The 18,201-nt window shown below is 42.3% G+C and overlaps 4 protein-coding genes and 2 long non-coding RNA genes across 6 annotated transcripts; all 6 read left to right on the top strand.

Annotated features, from left to right (window-relative positions):
* The first annotated feature begins 3,067 nt into the window (after positions 1–3,067).
* LOC134197583 (uncharacterized) lies at positions 3,068–4,202 on the top strand. The gene is made up of 2 exons (XR_009972673.1): positions 3,068–4,100; positions 4,167–4,202. It is a non-coding gene; the product is annotated as an uncharacterized LOC134197583 (long non-coding RNA).
* A 1,289-nt stretch (positions 4,203–5,491) lies between these two features.
* On the top strand, positions 5,492–7,496 carry LOC134197677 (uncharacterized protein K02A2.6-like). Its single transcript, XM_062667023.1, has 2 exons — positions 5,492–7,433; positions 7,492–7,496. Exons 1-2 carry the CDS (start codon positions 5,492–5,494, stop codon positions 7,494–7,496), a joined length of 1,947 nt encoding a protein of 648 aa, XP_062523007.1.
* A 27-nt stretch (positions 7,497–7,523) lies between these two features.
* LOC134197499 (uncharacterized protein K02A2.6-like) lies at positions 7,524–8,781 on the top strand. The gene has a single exon (XM_062666833.1). It carries the CDS (start codon positions 7,568–7,570, stop codon positions 8,582–8,584), a length of 1,017 nt encoding a protein of 338 aa, XP_062522817.1. The 5' UTR covers positions 7,524–7,567; the 3' UTR covers positions 8,585–8,781.
* Positions 8,782–8,874: 93 nt separating this feature from the next.
* Positions 8,875–10,624, top strand: LOC134197679 (uncharacterized). Its single transcript, XM_062667024.1, has 2 exons — positions 8,875–9,312; positions 10,405–10,624. Exons 1-2 carry the CDS (start codon positions 9,017–9,019, stop codon positions 10,622–10,624), a joined length of 516 nt encoding a protein of 171 aa, XP_062523008.1. The 5' UTR covers positions 8,875–9,016.
* Positions 10,625–10,639: 15 nt separating this feature from the next.
* Positions 10,640–12,026, top strand: LOC134197256 (uncharacterized). The gene is made up of 2 exons (XR_009972616.1): positions 10,640–10,934; positions 10,997–12,026. It is a non-coding gene; the product is annotated as an uncharacterized LOC134197256 (long non-coding RNA).
* A 1,846-nt stretch (positions 12,027–13,872) lies between these two features.
* On the top strand, positions 13,873–18,138 carry LOC134197680 (short transient receptor potential channel 4-like). The gene is made up of 10 exons (XM_062667025.1): positions 13,873–14,383; positions 14,553–14,731; positions 14,801–15,046; positions 15,111–15,812; positions 15,920–16,725; positions 16,782–16,983; positions 17,041–17,187; positions 17,244–17,420; positions 17,482–17,897; positions 17,980–18,138. Exons 1-10 carry the CDS (start codon positions 14,008–14,010, stop codon positions 17,993–17,995), a joined length of 3,267 nt encoding a protein of 1,088 aa, XP_062523009.1. The 5' UTR covers positions 13,873–14,007; the 3' UTR covers positions 17,996–18,138.
* The last annotated feature ends 63 nt before the right edge of the window (positions 18,139–18,201 follow it).

Raw genomic sequence — 18,201 nt, forward strand, 5'->3', positions numbered from 1 at the left:
TAATATACTGTATATATACTGTATATATACTGTATAATATACTGTATAATATACTGTATATATACTGTATATATACTGTATAATATACTGTATATATACTGTATAATATACTGTATAATATACTGTATATATACTGTATAATATACTGTATATATACTGTATAATATACTGTATATATACTGTATATATACTGTATATATACTGTATAATATACTGTATAATATACTGTATATATACTGTATATATACTGTATAATATACTGTATAATATACTGTATATATACTGTATAATATACTGTATAATATACTGTATATATACTGTATATATACTGTATAATATACTGTATATATACTGTATAATATACTGTATATATACTGTATATATACTGTATAATATACTGTATATATACTGTATAATATACTGTATAATATACTGTATATATACTGTATAATATACTGTATAATATACTGTATATATACTGTATAATATACTGTATATATACTGTATAATATACTGTATATATACTGTATATATACTGTATAATATACTGTATATATACTGTATATACACTTTATAATATACTGTATAATATACTGTATATATACTGTATAATATACTGTATATATACTGTATATACACCCACAGATAACCACACACCCACACGTGCATGCACATATATGATATGATGATATATCGGTTATTGTAGAGCTTTCATACACAGCATAACGAAATAACATGAATTCACACAATGTTTCAATCCAAGGTCCTTCTTCAGCTGGTTATATTAATTTTGAAAATATCTTTTGGAAATTTGTGCAAAGTATAAATCTATAAAACTCTACAATTACAATAACATAATTACTGAAAACAGCAATCAGCCTGTACAAGCGTGTGTAGGTTTGTTAATTATTATTAAAAAATCAATCAATCAATTAATTAATTATATAAACATACCAAAATGCTTTCAACGCACGAGCAATCGTCACACCGTAAGAGTATGGCCTCAGAAACCCATTACTCGTATCCAGTTCACTGGAAAGTCGATTCGTGCCGTTCGCACTACTTGTAGTAGACAATGATCCCAAAACGGGGACCCCTTTGAAACAAGCATTGCAGTTACTGATCGAAGAGCGCACGCACGTTCCACACTTCCGTCATTTAGAATACAACAACAGTGCTCAAAATTAGTTTTCAAAGTTAGTCGGCCGTATGGCCAGTAATGCCAGAAGTTAGCCGGTCATTCAATTTTTTTACCGGTCGTCTAATTTAATTAGTAATCAAAAGCAGTTAGTAATCAAAAATTAGTAATCTCTAATTTAATTAGCAATCATAAACCAAGAAACAAGAGTCAGTTGAATACACATATTACTAAGGAAGTAGGCATTAGTTTACAACATGAAAGCACCTAAAATTGCAGTAACTAACAAAACATAGCAAACTGTGAACTGCTTTCCTTTATAATGTTACAGTTTTACATCAAATTAATCTAATCACATTCACAATTCCTCCAAAACCACCAAGAAATTTAAAAACTATCAATAATGCGTAACTTTTTAAAGTAATTTGGTTTTTCTTACCAACCTCGCCACTCTTGCGAAAGCAAAAACATCCACCTAATGTGGACATAATAATAACAATAATAATAATATATTTTGGTTCATATCGCTACAGGGACAGTGCTCTAAAAGATATACACATGCACATAACAAGTAAAAATAGATAGTCGTAGTCATAGAAGAATAAACCTAGAAGAATAAACAGACATAAATTAAAGTTTAATCCAGCTCTTGAAGTCCATGTAGGACAACACCGTGATTCTTTTCCTTGTCTCATTGTCCACTGATTGCCACAGATTACCTTGAGTATCCAGAATGAACCCACTCACTTAGTTATTATTAGAATGAACGGCTCTCCATGCGTGCACAATTCCAGCGTGTTTTTCTGTGCACGATTCCTGTGTGTTTTGTGTGCACATTTCTAGTGCATTCGTGCGTGCACAATCCATTGTACTTTTGTGTGCATGCAATTCCGGTGTCTTTTTGTAGCGAGTGTAATTTTGTCCAATTCAGCTTGCTATAAAATTCGCAAACGGTATGGCAAGTCTGGGGGCCCATTCGCGAATGGGCTAGCTAGCCCGTTTGCGAATGCGGTCTAGACCAATGTCCAAATCGCTCCTACTGTATGATAACAATTTACAGATTGGTCGACTAGTTTATATCAGATTCTTACCATACACGTGGAGTCTTGCCATATATTAAAATTCGCAAACGGTATGGCAAGTCTGAGGGGCCCATTCGCGAATGGGCTAGCTAGCCCACATGCGAATGCGGTCTAAACCAATGTTTAGTTTGTTAGTGGTTATGTGCGATAGGGACAGTAGACTTGCTTAGTTGTGTTGTATGTAGATTTCAATGTTGAAAATATATGTGTTGACAGACAGGCAAACAGACATACACACACATACATACATACATACAGTCATAAATTAACTAATGGACTTGGCCTAGAATGTCAAAGTCAAATAATCTATATAAATCACCATGATTAAGTGACAGTTTTGCTGATTTTAGTCACTTATGCTTGGACCTTTTAGTTTCAAGTTAGCTGATTGTTAAGTAGACTTCAATGTTGCCAATATATCATTGACAGACAGACAGACAGACAGATACTTTATTCTCATATAGACGCTGCTTGTACATACGCTAGGAATTTGTGAAAGCAAACCAGTCCTTGCAAAGTCAAAGATTAACGAATGGACTTGGCCTTGAATGACAAACAGACAAACAGATAGACAGACAGATAGACAGACAGACAGACAGACAGACAGACAGGCAGACAGACAGAGATCTGAACCAGACAATACACATAACTCAATCATTGCTCAACTCTCAAACTGACAGAGACACAAACAAACAGACTAGCAGGCGGGCAGACACAGTCGACACATGCACATGCATAACATTATATATATGAAATTCAGACACATCTGACCTTTGGTGCAGGCACACAAAGAACTTCTTTCATCCCTAGCACGGGCAGGTCGATTACTGCGAATCCCTTGCTACGAACATAAAATCTGAAACGAGGGCTGTCAACGCGCGCGTGCTTTCCATCTCCACTCGCCAGAACTCGTCGGATTCGCATAGCCTTCTCTTCACTAATTAATTGCGAGTTCTGTTTCGCTGAAAGAGTCAGCAGAAATTCGCGGAAGCTGTCCCGACGGTGATCAGCCATGTCTAGAACTAACGCGTGTTCGTATTTCGCGCGCCTATTCGCGAATGGGTTAGCCCGTATGAGAATTCCCGAATGGGCTAGCCCATTCGCGAACGGTCCGGATTCCTACTTGGGTCGTATCAACGTCATCGAAACAAGATGAGTTGTCTTTCTGTGTTTGGGTAATCATTTCATGTGTTTTGTGCTTTGCTTTGGTGAACACATACAGTAGCAACCAGGAAGAGACCACGTTGTGATTGGAGTAATATGAACGGAAGCAGCTTGGGTTGCAGACTTCACTTCTGACACTGCATGTCAATCTGTGGAACACGCAAGTCTCTACTACTTACATTATATGATACAGTATCTGCCTGGCCCTGAGTAACCTTTACGTAACGATCAACACTGCATGCGTATACTGCATGATCATCATGTATTTATTCATAGATATACATATATGGTAGTCCATATATAGCTAGTCTAGAGTTTTTTACTAAATCTTTTGTACTAAATAGACAACAGTTGGTCACTGTATCTTCTACTCAGATCAAAGTTGGGATCCCACTATACATTTCCATCAGATTGTATTGATTTGCAAGAATTTCGTCTAGTTGATATGTATTCGAGTGCCTCCACAGTGAGGTGAAAGAAAAATTTTTGATGTCATTTAGTAAAGTAGACAGCACATTGAGAGTTCTGATAGCCACAACAGCATTTGGGATGGGTGTTGACATTCCCAACATTAGGTGGATTGTTCATTGGAGTCCTCCAAGACTCATTGAAGATTATGTCCAAGAGACTGGGCGAGCTGGAAGAGATGGCTTGACAGCAACTGCACTGCTTGTATATGGACATCTGCACAGGACAGTTTCATCCTCGATGAAAAAGTATGGACAAACTTTTACAACTTGTTGTAGGAAGTGCTTATTTGCTGATTTTCTATTTGCTGGTAGTGAAGACAGTGCAGGAAAAGGATGTGGTTGTTGTGATGTTTGTGCACTTAGTTGTGACTGTGGTAACTGCTGTACCTTTGACCTTCCAGTGAAATAAATAACTGCATGTTGTAATAACTGTCTAAAATTCTAGATCATGTAGCGCTGCATGCATGATCATAAATCATGCAATGAAACATAACTGTCTGACATGTCGACGTGCTTTTGTGTTTGGTGAAACAACCAGATGCTATCACTTTGTTGAGCAAGAGAAAACAGTTGGATGGAAGTAGTCTCCCTGGAGCTCCACATACTCTGGAAGTTACGCTGCAGGAACACGCGTAATATCTAGCTCTTCCAAACAACACATCGAATCTGTACCACCTTGGGACGTCCAGCATTTCTGTCAACGTGGTCTCTTCCTGGTTGCTACTGTATGTGTTCACCAAAGCAAAGCACAAAACACATGAAATGATTACCCAAACACAGAAAGACAACTCATCTTGTTTCGATGACGTCATGCAGCTCCAAGCCCTTCCAGACATCGCTCACTCCGGACTGTATGCGGTCGCCTTAGACGTCAAAAAACAGCAAACAGCACCGAGTACGTTTACATTCAGTCTCCGTTGTGACAAGAGCGCACAACGCTAGATCGTACGACGTCGATCATGGCTGCATGAAATCGATGCCTGTCGACGTCAACGTCCCCGCGGCCGCGTTTAATCGCTGCTGTAGACATGCAGATTTCACAAACAGCAACGACTCTAGCTCAAGTCTTCGAGTTGTTCTCTACGAAACAAGAGAAGCTATTGAGATAGGATTGCATTGTGTGCATACCAGTCTCGTCTTTAGTGAAGCGTTTAAGAAACAAAATCCGGTCTTTAGATAGCCGATTTCTGGCTACGCGGCACACAGCGACATCAAAGGCTGTACACCAGACCCCATTTCGCCGGGGAGGCCGCGGCGAAAGGGGTCTGGCTACGCGAGACTAATTGGAGACGGCATTTGCTGTCAAGAGAGCGACCACAAGCAGCCGCAGCCTATCGGGATCGTTGCGTGCTTTGGATAAGGCATGTTATCGTTGCAATGATCATGGTCATGACCCAACCAAGTGTAGATTCAAAAACTACACGTGTCTGTTCTGCAAGACGAAGGGCCATATCGCATGTCGGAAGAAGCAACGAGATAACGCGAAAGACAGCACGGAGGGCAATTGGCGTACAAAAAGGAAACCGAAGACTCAGTCTACATATCAAGTAGATGCAGAAGATGTAAGCCTCATTTGTGCTTTGTCTGGTAGAGGCGGGGTCAAGGTGACAATAGAGGTGGCAGGCAGGAATGTGGAGATGGAAGTGGACACTGGAGCTTCAGTGAGTGTTGTACCAACCCAGATATATAGTGAAGTTCTATCCCACGTACAGCTGAAGAAGAGCACTGCCCGACTTCAGTCATATAGTGGTGAACGATTGAAGGTGAAGGGAGAAGCTGTTGCACCAATCAAGTATGGAATGCAACAATCCATGGAGCGGTTGATTGTAGTAGATGTGAGTGATAAGCCAGCAGTCTTGGGACGAGATTGGCTGTCAAACCTCAAGCTTGATTGGGCTTCTCTGTTCAAAGTTGATAGTGGAGTTTTTGATGTACCTGAGAAGTTTCCTCAGTTGTTTGCAGAGGGAGTAGGTACTTTACAAGGCTATCAAGCCAAGATAACTTTGTCTGCAGATGCCAAGCCACAGTTCCATAGGCCACGCCCAGTGCCTTATGCCTTACAACAGAAGGTAGAGGAGGAGCTTAATCGACTTCAGGAAGAGGGCATTATACAGCCAGTGGAAAACAGTGAGTGGGCAGCACCTATCGTCATTGTGAGAAAGGCTGATAATTCTATCAGAATTTGTGGCGATTACAAGGTAACAATTAACCCCTACCTGGAGATGGACAATTATCCAATGCCAAATGCACAGGACTTGTTTGCATCGTTAGCAGGAGGACGGTTCTGTACACGTCTGGATATGAAACAAGCTTACATGCAGATGCGAGTGGATTCAAGCAGCCAAAGGTATTTGACTATCAACACTGCCAAGGGCCTGTTTGCGTACACACGTATGCCCTTTGGTATTTCGACTGCACCCGGAATTTGGCAGCGAGCAATGGACAACGTTCTTACGGGAATGCCAGGAGTGTCCTGTTATTTAGACGACATTCTGATTGTGGGCCAATCCGAAGAACAACATGACGAACGTCTTCATCAAGTCTTGGAAAGACTGAGTCAAGCGGGACTTCGTCTGAAAAGAGAAAAGTGTGAGTTCAAGAAAACTAGAGTTGAGTACCTTGGTTATGTTGTGGATGAGCATGGACTTAGACCGGCTGAGAAAAAGCTGGCAGCAATACGACAAGCTCCAGAGCCAAGTAACACAACCGAGCTAAGGGCATTCTTAGGCCTATTGAATTATTATGGAAGGTTCTTGCCTAACCTCTCAACCATGCTACAACCACTGTATAGTCTGCTGCAGAAGAACACATCGTGGGAATGGGGTGCAAAACAAGCAAAGGCTTTCCGGCAAGCCAAACAGAATTTGTTGGAATCGGATTTCTTGACGCATTATGACTTGAAGAAACCGGTACGTCTTGCTTGCGATGCTTCACCGTATGGAGTGGGAGCCTGTCTCACACATGTAATGTCAGACGGTAGTGAGCAACCAATCGCTTTTGCTTCACGAACCTTGACCATGGCAGAAAGAGGATATGCTCAATTGGAACGAGAAGCGTTAGCACTCATCTTTAGAGTGCGACAATTTCATAAATATTTGGTGGGAAGGTCATTCACACTTGTAACTGACCATCGACCACTGTTGAAGATATTGGGTCCGAAAGAGGGAGTACCTACTCTAGCAGCGGCTCGACTACAGCGTTGGTCACTAATTCTAAGTGCTTATCAATACAACCTGGAATACACATCAGGAGTGAGCAACAAAGAAGCTGATCTACTTTCGAGACTACCCATTCCAGTCAACGTAGTGGATCTTAATGAGAAAATCTATGCTATTGATCATTGTGAGCAGTTACCTGTTACAGCGCAAGACATTGCTAAGGAACTGCAGCGAGACTCCATACTACGACAAGTTTACGAGTACACTTTGCGTGGATGGAAGCCTAATGTAAGTACACAGTTACTGCCGTATGCACGACGAGCGGATGAGCTTACAATTGAAGACGGGTGTCTACTTTGGGGGAATCGTGTAATTATTCCAACCAAGCTTCAAGGCACAGTGTTACAAGAGATTCACGAAGGTCATATTGGCCTCTGTCGAATGAAATCTCTAACACGGAGTTTCGTGTGGTGGCCAAGACTAGACCAAGATCTAGAGAAGGTAGTGAAGACTTGCACAGCATGTCAGAGTATACGGAATAAGCCGGCTCATGTGATGTCACATCCATGGATCTACCCAGATGCGCCCTGGACTCGCCTTCATGTGGATTTTGCAGAGTTCAAGGGAAAGCAATACCTTGTGGTAATTGATGCATTTACCAAGTGGCCGGAAGTCCACGAGCTCGGAATACATGCCACTACGACTCAGACAGTTGAAGCATTGAGGAGGTCATTCAGCTGCCATGGAATCCCTCAAAGGCTAGTTTCAGATAACGGGCCTCAATTCGTGGCAAGAGAGTTTCAAGACTTCGTGAGAGCGAATGGGATTAGACATCAAAGGACACCTCCGTATCACCCTGCTTCGAATGGGCAGGCAGAACGGTTCGTGCAGGAGCTCAAGAAGTCTCTGAAGATGAGGCCACCAGATCGGTCAATTAGTCATCAGATTTCGTTACTGTTGTTGAAATATCGAACAACCCCAAACACTACTACTGGGAAGACACCATCAGAACTACTGATGAAACGTGAGCTGAGAACACGGTTGACATTAGTAAGACCAGAGAGTGGACGACAAATTCGAGACAGGCAGAGTGAGAGATACGAAGAAGCAACAAAATACGTTAGAAATCTTAACCCAGGAGACACAGTGGCAGTCCTCAACACACGTCGAGATGGCCGAGGGAAATGGCTGACAGGAATCATCCTACAGCGCTTGGGACCAACAAATTACATGGTGGACGTGAACAATCACCTCCGGTATGTTCATATCGAACATATCAGGAGACGAGATGAAAGGAGTGTGCCTGCTGTCATAGAGACATCAGATGAGGCGGGTACTGAAACAACTACAGATATTACTTCTAATCCACGACCAACACTTGAACAGACAGGACAAACAGAACCTACTAGTCCAGTGAGAGAGGCACAACAAGCAGAAGAACCTGTTACAATAGCCACACCATCTCTTGCTGAGGGAGCTACAGCCAAAGTAAGGGGAACATCAAGTGGAACTGATCGACGTTATCCAGTTCGAGTTAATCGTCAGTTACCCCTCCGATATAGACAAAGCTAAAGAGAGAGGAGTGTGGTAGACTGGTACATAGATTGGTGAGCATGCGTACGTTGGGGTGTCATATACTTAGATAATTAGATAAGTGACTGTTAGCACTTGTTGGATTGCTGTTGCGTTAGAGTCTGAGCATAGCATAGACTGATAGGGTGTGATAGCTTGTGCCGATCTGGAACGTAGCTTACGACTGTTATAATATATATATATATATATATATATATATATATATATATATATATATATATATATATATATATATATATATATATATATACTACACGAGCGTTCACAGCTGGTGCCATTGCAACAGGGAGCAGGGGTAGACCACGACTGGACATCGGGCAGGAACAGCTGATATTTCTAGTTGATCATGGCTTTTCTGTTTCATCGATAGCTGAGCTACTTGGAGTGTGCAGGAGTACTGTCAACAGACGAATGCGTGAATGGGATCTATCGGTAGCTCGAAGGTACGCAGATATAAACGATGCTGAGCTGGACAGAACCGTGCTAGAGATCAAACGGGGATTTCCGGACGCTGGATACAGTATGATTGATGGACTGCTGCGATCAAGAGGTATTATCATCCAGCGACATAGGATACGCCTGTCGGTAGCTAGAGTTGACCCGATTGGAGTTGCTGAACGATGGGCTACTTCAATTCCTAGGAGAGTTTACCGTGTCAGTGGACCTAATGCGTTGTGGCATGTAGACGGAAACCACAAGCTGATACGGTACGTACGAAAGGTGCATTCACACGACGTTTCTAGCTAGGTTAACTCCAGACGCCATTTAACAAAGTTATCCTAATTAATCGCTTCAGCTAACCTAGGTTATCGCTAACCCACTTGCAAGTTAGGTTAGAACTCGGTCGCTCCGCCTACAACTAGGTCACTCCGTCTTCTAGCATAGCGAAGAATGGCGCGTTTTCTAGAATGTGCTACAAACGCTTCAAAGCTACACGGGCGCGTCTTCAGTGGAAAAGGAGGAGGCGAAGAAAAGCGCGTAGGCACGAGAGGTTCTTTTTACTACTCTCCTAGTGTTGCTGTGCAGAATGTACAACCAGATGTTGCTTGTAAAGATCATGTCCCTAGTGAGAGGACGAAACCCTCCAAACCTTGCAGACATTGACAGGACAACAATGACAAGATATACATAATTAGTATCTAGATTAGTTAGTGGGTCATTTCTGTGCTGTGTGAACACTGCGCAGTGTTAACCTACTACATGTTCCCTAGGGTAGTGTTTACTCAGCTTGCTTAAATAGGTTAGCCTAGGGTCAGTGTGAAAGCACCAAAGTCATTTTCGAAAGTCTTTTCTACTGAACAGAACAACACCTGTTTGCCTGTCTTTGTCTGTCTGTCTGTCTGTCTGTTCGTCCTTCTGTCTGTCTGTCTGTCTGTCTGTCTGTCTGTCTGTCTGTCTGTCTGTCTGTCTGTCTGTTTGTCTCTCTGTCTGTCTCTTGTCTCTCTACGTGTTGTTGTGATTGTCTGTTTGTTTTTATGCTGTCTTTTGGTTTGTCCTTCACTCTTTGTGTATGCATATTTTTGGTTTGCCGAATCACTAGTAAAACGGTAGAAAACTGATACAATATGATTATGAATATAATATAAATATAATACCATAAAATATAATACCAGAAAATATAATACCAGAAAATATAATACCATAAAATATAATACCATATAATAAAATAGATGAATTATGAATCTTGCCTATGTGCATCAATTTAATTAAGTATAATCAGAGATGCATGTGACTTTCAATTCTACACTTAGTGTACTATTCTGTATTTATGTGTATATCTTGATGTTGGGTTTTTGCAGATGGCATTTTGTCATCCATGGTGGAGTAGACAGATATAGTCGAATACCCGTGTTTTGTAAATGCTCTACTAACAACCGTGCGACAACAGTGTTGGAGTCTTTTCTAGAAGCTGTTCGACAGTTTGGGTTGCCATCAAGGGTAAGGTCAGACAAAGGAATGGAAAATGTAGAAATATCAAGGTTTATGTTAGAACACAGAGGACCAGGACAGGCAGTATGATAACAGGACGGAGCGTGCATAACCAACGGATTGAGCGTTTCTGGAGAGACCTTTTCCAAGGATGTACCTTTCTTTTCTACTTTCTGTTCCGGATCTTAGAAGAGTGTTTTCTCCTTGATGTAACAAATGGCAAAGATTTATTTGCTTACAGTATGTGTACCTGCCTAGAATAAACCACGCTATTAAACAATTTTGTGACGGCTACAAAAATCATCGACTTCGGACTGCTAGAAACAGTACACCTATTCAGCTATGGATAACAGGAATGCTGCAGGGGGCAGAACTTCGAAATATGGAAGACCTGGACATTGTTAGTGATGCTATTGTCCTTCCTAGTGATTACTAATTATGCGATTATTGTTTCTCTTTGAGGGTGCAATTGACGGTTATGGCATTGATGGCCATGGACCCATTCCATTGAATGGTCTAGATGATTCTGATGTTGTTCAAGTACCACAGATAGAAGACGCCCTCTCTCCTTTGCAATTGCAGGATCTGGTCATGCTGATAGACCCAATGGCTGATTCTGACTGTCAGGGAGTAGATATTTATGTTAGAGCCCGTGAATTTGTCTATGCTGCAAATGCATGAATATATAGGTCATGTGTAACATGGAGTTGTCAGTCAGTGGATGGTCTGGTCATTTAATTTTCTACATTTCAATTTTTATGTTTTCATTTTTTAATTTTTATTTATTTTTATTTAATTTTCTAATGTTTTTAATTTTTAATTTTTTTATTCTCCTTTTATTATTTATAGAATGGTTTTTATCTGATGACGTTTGATTCTTGTGATCTTTAGATTTATTTTTAAAGTTTGATTTCTAGGCACTTATGTGCTCAAAACTAGAAACTTGAACGCGCAGTTCGCTTATGCTGTTTCTAGAAATGAAATGACTGAAGACACTAGACACAACGGGGGTTCCAGCGGGGCTTCCATTCAAACGCGTGTCTCAGGAGATCACATTTCCAACACCCAAGCAGGTGTTTGTTTTTACTTTACTTTTCGTCACGTGCCAAACCACGCTGGCAGCTCTTGGCCGCGGACAACTTCGCTCACTCGTCGGACACGGAACTAAAACTAATCGTGTTTCTATCCAAGGTGCTGGTGCCTCCTTGTCACGCAGCTTGACTGCAGATGTGAACGTACGCCCCGACAATGACAGCCCAGGGATCGCAGAGTGACACGGTAGAACTCGATCTACAAACATTGTTTAGCGCTATTGACTCTCGTAGCTATACGTAGCATTGACATAGTAGTCTACTTAGTGACTAGTTGTAGCTGACTAGCTATGACCATGTTCTTTCAGTTGTAGCCGCACACTGTTCTACGTTAGCTACTAGTAGTTGAGTTAGTTAATTGAGTTGAGTTGAGCAAATAGAGTTCAGTTGAGTTGACTTCAAATTGAGTTCAGAAGGCGTTGTAGAAAACGATGGTCGTGCATGTCGGTTTACTTGGTGAGTCGTGCGACGTCACGCAAATAACGAAATGTGACCTGTTTTGACTACCACGCCCATCCTTCTATACGGTATGTACCGGTGTCACGGGGATTTGTGCACCCGGTGATTTGTGTACCCTCGCGCTTTGCTCGCGATTCCAGACCGTCGACTCGATGCTCCAGACCTCATGTCGGGTACACATATCACCGGCCATGATGCAAAGCTGCTGGTGATTTCGGACCCCGGTGATTTGTGTACCCTTGTGCTTTCCTCGCCGTCCCAGACTGCTTTCAAGCTACAGGACTCGCGATCGTAATGCAAACTAAAGTACTCTCTGTTCCCGATCATCTATTGTACATCTGCATTTAGCTAGAGAACGAATATCTCGTGACAGTTGCACCCGTGGCCGGAAGATGACCATGAAGAAGCCGGATGTATGATGACTGTGACTCAACCGGATGATATACTGCTATATTATATTATACTCATAACGTTCTCGAAAGCGACCAGGCTCTTCTCGCGCTGGAGCAATTCCGGTAAAAGCTCCTCCTCCTCGTGTGATTCACGTGCGGTTAGCTCAGCGACTGCGCGGAAGAGCCTGGCTTGCGAGGCTACCTCATATTGATGCATGCAGTCTCATATTGCAATCTCATATTACAATCTCATATTACAGTCTCATATTATAGTCTCATCGCCTCATCTCATCGTCTCATCTCATCGTCTCATCGCATGATCTCATTGTCTCATCGCATGATCTCATTGTCTCATCACATGGTCTCATCGCATGGTCTCATCGCATGGTCTCATCGCATGGTCTCATCGCATGGTCTCATCGCATGGTCTCATCGCATGGTCTCATCGCATGGTCTCATCGCATGGTCTCATCGCCTCATCGCATGATCTCATCGTCTCATCTCATCGCCTCATCTCATCGCCTCATCTCATTGTCTCATCTCATCGCCTCATCTCATCGCCTCATCTCATTGTCTCATCGCCTCATCTCATTGTCTCATCGCATGATCTCATTGTCTCATCGCATGGTCTGATCGCATGGTCTGATCGCATGGTCTGATCGCATGGTCTGATCGCATGGTCTGATCGCATGGTCTGATCGCATGGTCTGATCGCATGGTCTGATCGCATGGTCTGATCGCATGGTCTGATCGCATGGTCTCATCGCATGGTCTGATCGCATGGTCTCATCGCATGGTCTCATCGCATGGTCTCATCGCATGGTCTCATCGCATGGTCTCATCGCATGGTCTCATCGCATGGTCTCATCGCATGGTCTCATCGCATGGTCTCATCGCATGGTCTCATCGCATGGTCTCATCGCATGATCTCATCGCATGATCTCATCGTCTGATCGCATGGTCTGATCGCATGGTCTGATCGCATGGTCTGATCGCATGGTCTGATCGCATGGTCTGATCGTATGGTCTGATCGCATGGTCTGATCGCATGGTCTGATCGCATGGTCTGATCGCATGGTCTGATCGCATGGTCTGATCGCATGGTCTGATCGCATGGTCTCATCGCATGGTCTCATCGCATGGTCTCATCGCATGGTCTCATCGCATGGTCTCATCGCATGGTCTCATCGCATGGTCTCATCGCATGGTCTCATCGCATGGTCTCATCGCATGGTCTCATCGCATGGTCTCATCGCATGGTCTCATCGCATGGTCTCATCGCCTCATCGCATGATCTCATCGCCTCATCTCATCGCCTCATCTCATAGTCTCATCGCCTCATCTCATTGTCTCAGCGCCTCATCTCATTGTCTCATCGCCTCATCTCATAGTCTCATCGCCTCATCGCCTCATCTCATTGTCTAATTTTGACACAAATGGCACGCTATACAAATGGCACGCCATACGACTGGGCACGAGTCTATTGTCGACGTCCTCACTAGACGCAACGTACGTTCTCTAGATCTAAACAATGTCTGACAAACTGGATGTGGATCTCGAGCTGAGCAGCGTTTCCGGAGACGAAGCGGATGGAGGGATGGACAACATCTCGATCGATGCCGACTCGACTGCTGAGGAGGACACACCATTCACCATTTCGAATCCGTTTGCGTCGAAAGCAAAGCCCGTCGAAAACTCGGCCCGGAAATCCGTACATGAACGGCTGCAAGCCGTCGTAGAGGATATCAAAGATGGCCAAGACGCTGAACTGGATCGCTTGCTAGCTGACGGAGCGAGCGTTCATCATTGCTACTCGGAAGAAAGAAACATGACACCAATGCATCTACTGTGTTGCTCGTATGGTCTTGTAAACGAGGATGAGGACTGCTGCGAGCCTTTCATCAACAGTGAGATGTAGAAAATACGCGTATGAAACTATACGTATGTAATTACATAATTTACATTCTATGCAATTATTAGGCGTGGTCTTCTCGTCCCGCCTACTGTACACGCCTCGGAAGTGCATAACGCGGCTGTAGGGTCTGGCTACGCGAGACTATGTTGTTGTATTTTTAGTGTTTCAAGTGCTGCTTAATGCTGGTGCTGATGTGGATGCCGTTGACGAAGACGGAAATACGGTGTTGCACATTGCGGCGGAAGAAAACGTTCCTGTAGCTGCTCTAAAAGAGATCATCAAGAGAACAAAGGATGTCAACCAATGTAACGACAGCGGAGAGGCAGCCATTCATAAAATGGTAAAGTTTGAGGTCATTCATACTGACTGCATGCTTGCCTTATTTGGCACTTTCTATCACCGTATGTAGTTTGAATCCACTGGAAAGGTGACACGTGAATCTCTGCAAGTTTTGCTGTCAGCTGGGAGTAATCTCGAGCAACAAGTGTCACGTCGATATGACAGTCATCAGTCACCATTTCAGTTAATGGCTGCCAGAGAAGACTGCTGTACGCTAATGTCTATCATCGATGAATTGAAACCAGGATTGCTTAATCGACAAGTTACTTCAATGGTTGAACCTGCAGTGAAATATGGAACTTTCAAAACAGTAAAGGTTGTTGTTATCAATTAAATTGTTAGCAATGTTATGAGTTATATTTTGAGATCTTGCTATATAGAATGTTTTAGATAGGGGAGCTTCTGTTGATGCAACTGAGAAGCAGCTTATTCTACTTGCTGCTGAATCCAGGGAAGACCCATTGAAGAAAGTTGATTTGTTGTTGGCAGCAGGTTGTGACGTCAATGCTGTGGATGAAGATGGAGAAAATATCTTTCACAGAGCGGCTTGGGCAGACAACCTCGGTGTGGCAAAAAAAGCACACACTCTGAAAATCGATCATAACAAGGCTTCTAGAGATGGCATACTACCGATTCACATATGTGCTGGCGTCAAAAGTTCCAAGTGTCTCAAATTCTTAGTCGAAATTGGTACCCAGGTGAATACCACGACAAATAGAGGAGAGTCACCACTTTATATGGCTGTTGATGTAAAAGCAAAGGAGATTATTGGTCTTCTTTTGAAGGCTGGCTGCTCGGTGAGAGACAGGAAACTAAAGGAATTAGGAATTGAAAAGATCAGTACATTAGCAGAGCCAGAAGTTATAATCAGTTCTTCTGCACCTTTGTCATATGCAGTGGATCTCACAGACCTGTTGAAGAAGTGTGCCAAACGAAATGAAGCTCGCGCACAACAACTCCTATCTATGGTGGACGACATGGAACAGTTGGCAGTCGACTTTATCAATGAAAGTGGTGTGTTTGCTGTAGAACTCCTGACGGATGATCTAATATTCGATGCCCTAGACAATGGCCTGAAAAAGGTACTGTAAATTGATTTTCCAGTGTTACATGCTAATATATATGAACTCCATTGAATAACCTGAATATTCCTTGAACAATAATGATTCATGTGTATGTGTTTCTATAGTTTATTGCCAGTGCCGCTGTACAGGAAAAGTTGAAAGAGTCGTGGTATGGAGAACGCAAAAAGACAGCACTAACAAAGCGTCAATACCTAACAAAAGTCAGTACGTACTTCCTCAAAATGCTCTTTCTTCCTTTTCTCATGATCATCATGTTGCCTCGACATGGCTGTTATTACAAACAATTTTCTGATGAATTTCTTGAGGGCAATGTGGAGCCAGTTGTTGCATTTATTGCAAATGCAGTATCATATCTAATCTTCCTGATATTGCTAATTGCCAATGTGATTGTCAATAATCGGGTGACTCGTTGTGATGATCTAATGGAAGGTACGGAATGTGGACTAAACGCATTAGACTGGATTGTCTTTGTATTTGTTCTGGGATTGTTGGTTCAGGAAGTCACTCAGTTTATGAAGGTTGACTTTGGTGAATACATTTCAAGCTTCAGTAATCTATTTGACTTGACACTCATGTTGCTATTTGTGACTTACTACGTACTGGCGATCATTGGACTTTACTCGGAGTTAGACATTGATGTTCGTTACCAGCTTGTTCGTTCCTCATATCATGTGCTCGGAGTTGCAGCTCTGATTAGTTGTACTAGATTTCTTTCATTTCTGCAAGCACACCCCGTCCTGGGTCCAATTCAACTGTCTTTTGTTGACATTACATCAGATGTGATGCTGTTCTTGGTCATTTTGGGTACATTTCTTGTTGGATTTGCTGTCAGTGTTACTAGTGTTTATTCGGCTAGACTGTACAGTCCTGGAACACAGCAAAGTACAACAGAGCCTTACCATGTCGACCAGTAAGACAAGGCAAATTAATTAGTCGACCAACAGTATTATGAGCTTTCTCTTGTAGTTTTTGGATTTCTTTGAAGACAATGTTTTGGGCACTCTTTGGCTTTACAGATGATACATTTTTTAAGGATGGCAGTGATGCAGAGGATTCAGCAGAAACCATTGTTGGCACTCTTCTGTTTGCTGTGTGGTTGATCATTGCTATCATTGTCCTCCTCAACATGCTCATTGCTTTGATCAGTTCTTCTTTCCAAAATGTGCAGGTAAGTTGTAACTTGCAGCTGATCTAAATACAGTATGGTCCAACAGTTTCTTTCCAGGATAATGCTGACATCGAATGGAAATTTGCCAGGGCTGTTATTATTCGAGAGATGAAGAAAGCACCTCCTATTCCAATGCCTATGAATCTGATTCACCTCCTTGCCAGTGCAGTGTCTCATTATTGTTGTCGTCGATGCACTTATTGCGTAAGTGTCCTTCAAGATCTAGAGTTGTAGTTGAATTCACGGGGTTTGGTGAGTAGACAGATGATGATGAATCCGATGTTTCCAGCAACAAGACGCTGGTACGATGTGGAAACGAGCGGGCATTCGAAAACTTGAAAAAGAAAATGGCCGATGAAAGGGAAAAACAGCCTGTAACAATAGGAGACTTGAAGAAATTTCGAACTCGTGTTGATGAAAGTTTTCGCAGGCTTCTAGTAATATTTGATTATATTCTCTGTAGTGTATTAATTGCTGGTAATGTCTGCTTGTTTTTAGAGTGCAGTTGCCAGATCTCCAACAAAACATACGTCACGTGGTCTAACATTTGATTTGGAAGAATCAGACTCAGAAGAAGAGGCCTATACTTCGTTTTTTCGGCGTCACCTCCATGCATCTTCCCGCAGACGTCGTCTACCAGCTACAAAGGAAAATGAAAAAGAACAAGAACAAGCTGCGCGGAAAGATTCTGTAAGTGAGAAAAAGGTCAAGGATAAAACTTTGGAGGCAACAGGAAAGAGTGAGACTCAACTGAGTCCAAACGCAACACTAAAGAAAGACGTAGAGCCTTGTACAGTTACCACAGGAGAAGGCTCGGCACTTGAAGTTCTAATTTCCAAAATGGAAATGAATCTTAAAGCATTCGAGGAACTGAAAGGTAACATTGGAGCAAGATTGGATGCAATAGAAAGCAGGTATATAAATCTTACATTTGAATTTAATGCCTGCATGCAAAATGAGTGCTCTACTAACATGATCTGCTGGTTTCTCTTGTAGGTTACACAGTGAGTGATTAGTTCCATCAAGATGGTTGAATATTACTGAATATGTGGACTACATGTTTTGAGTATGTTTGCTGAACTTTTTAGAATTTCTACTACAATTGCGCGTAAATGTATTATATAATCTGAGACATTATTCATGGTCAGTCTCTTATGTTTTGCAGTGTAGTCTAATTTCTAACTAGGCCTAGGGAGTGCAAATTTGTGATGGGAATTT

Source organism: Corticium candelabrum, chromosome 22, assembly GCF_963422355.1.
Source record: "Corticium candelabrum chromosome 22, ooCorCand1.1, whole genome shotgun sequence".
Lineage (NCBI taxonomy): Eukaryota > Metazoa > Porifera > Homoscleromorpha > Homosclerophorida > Plakinidae > Corticium > Corticium candelabrum.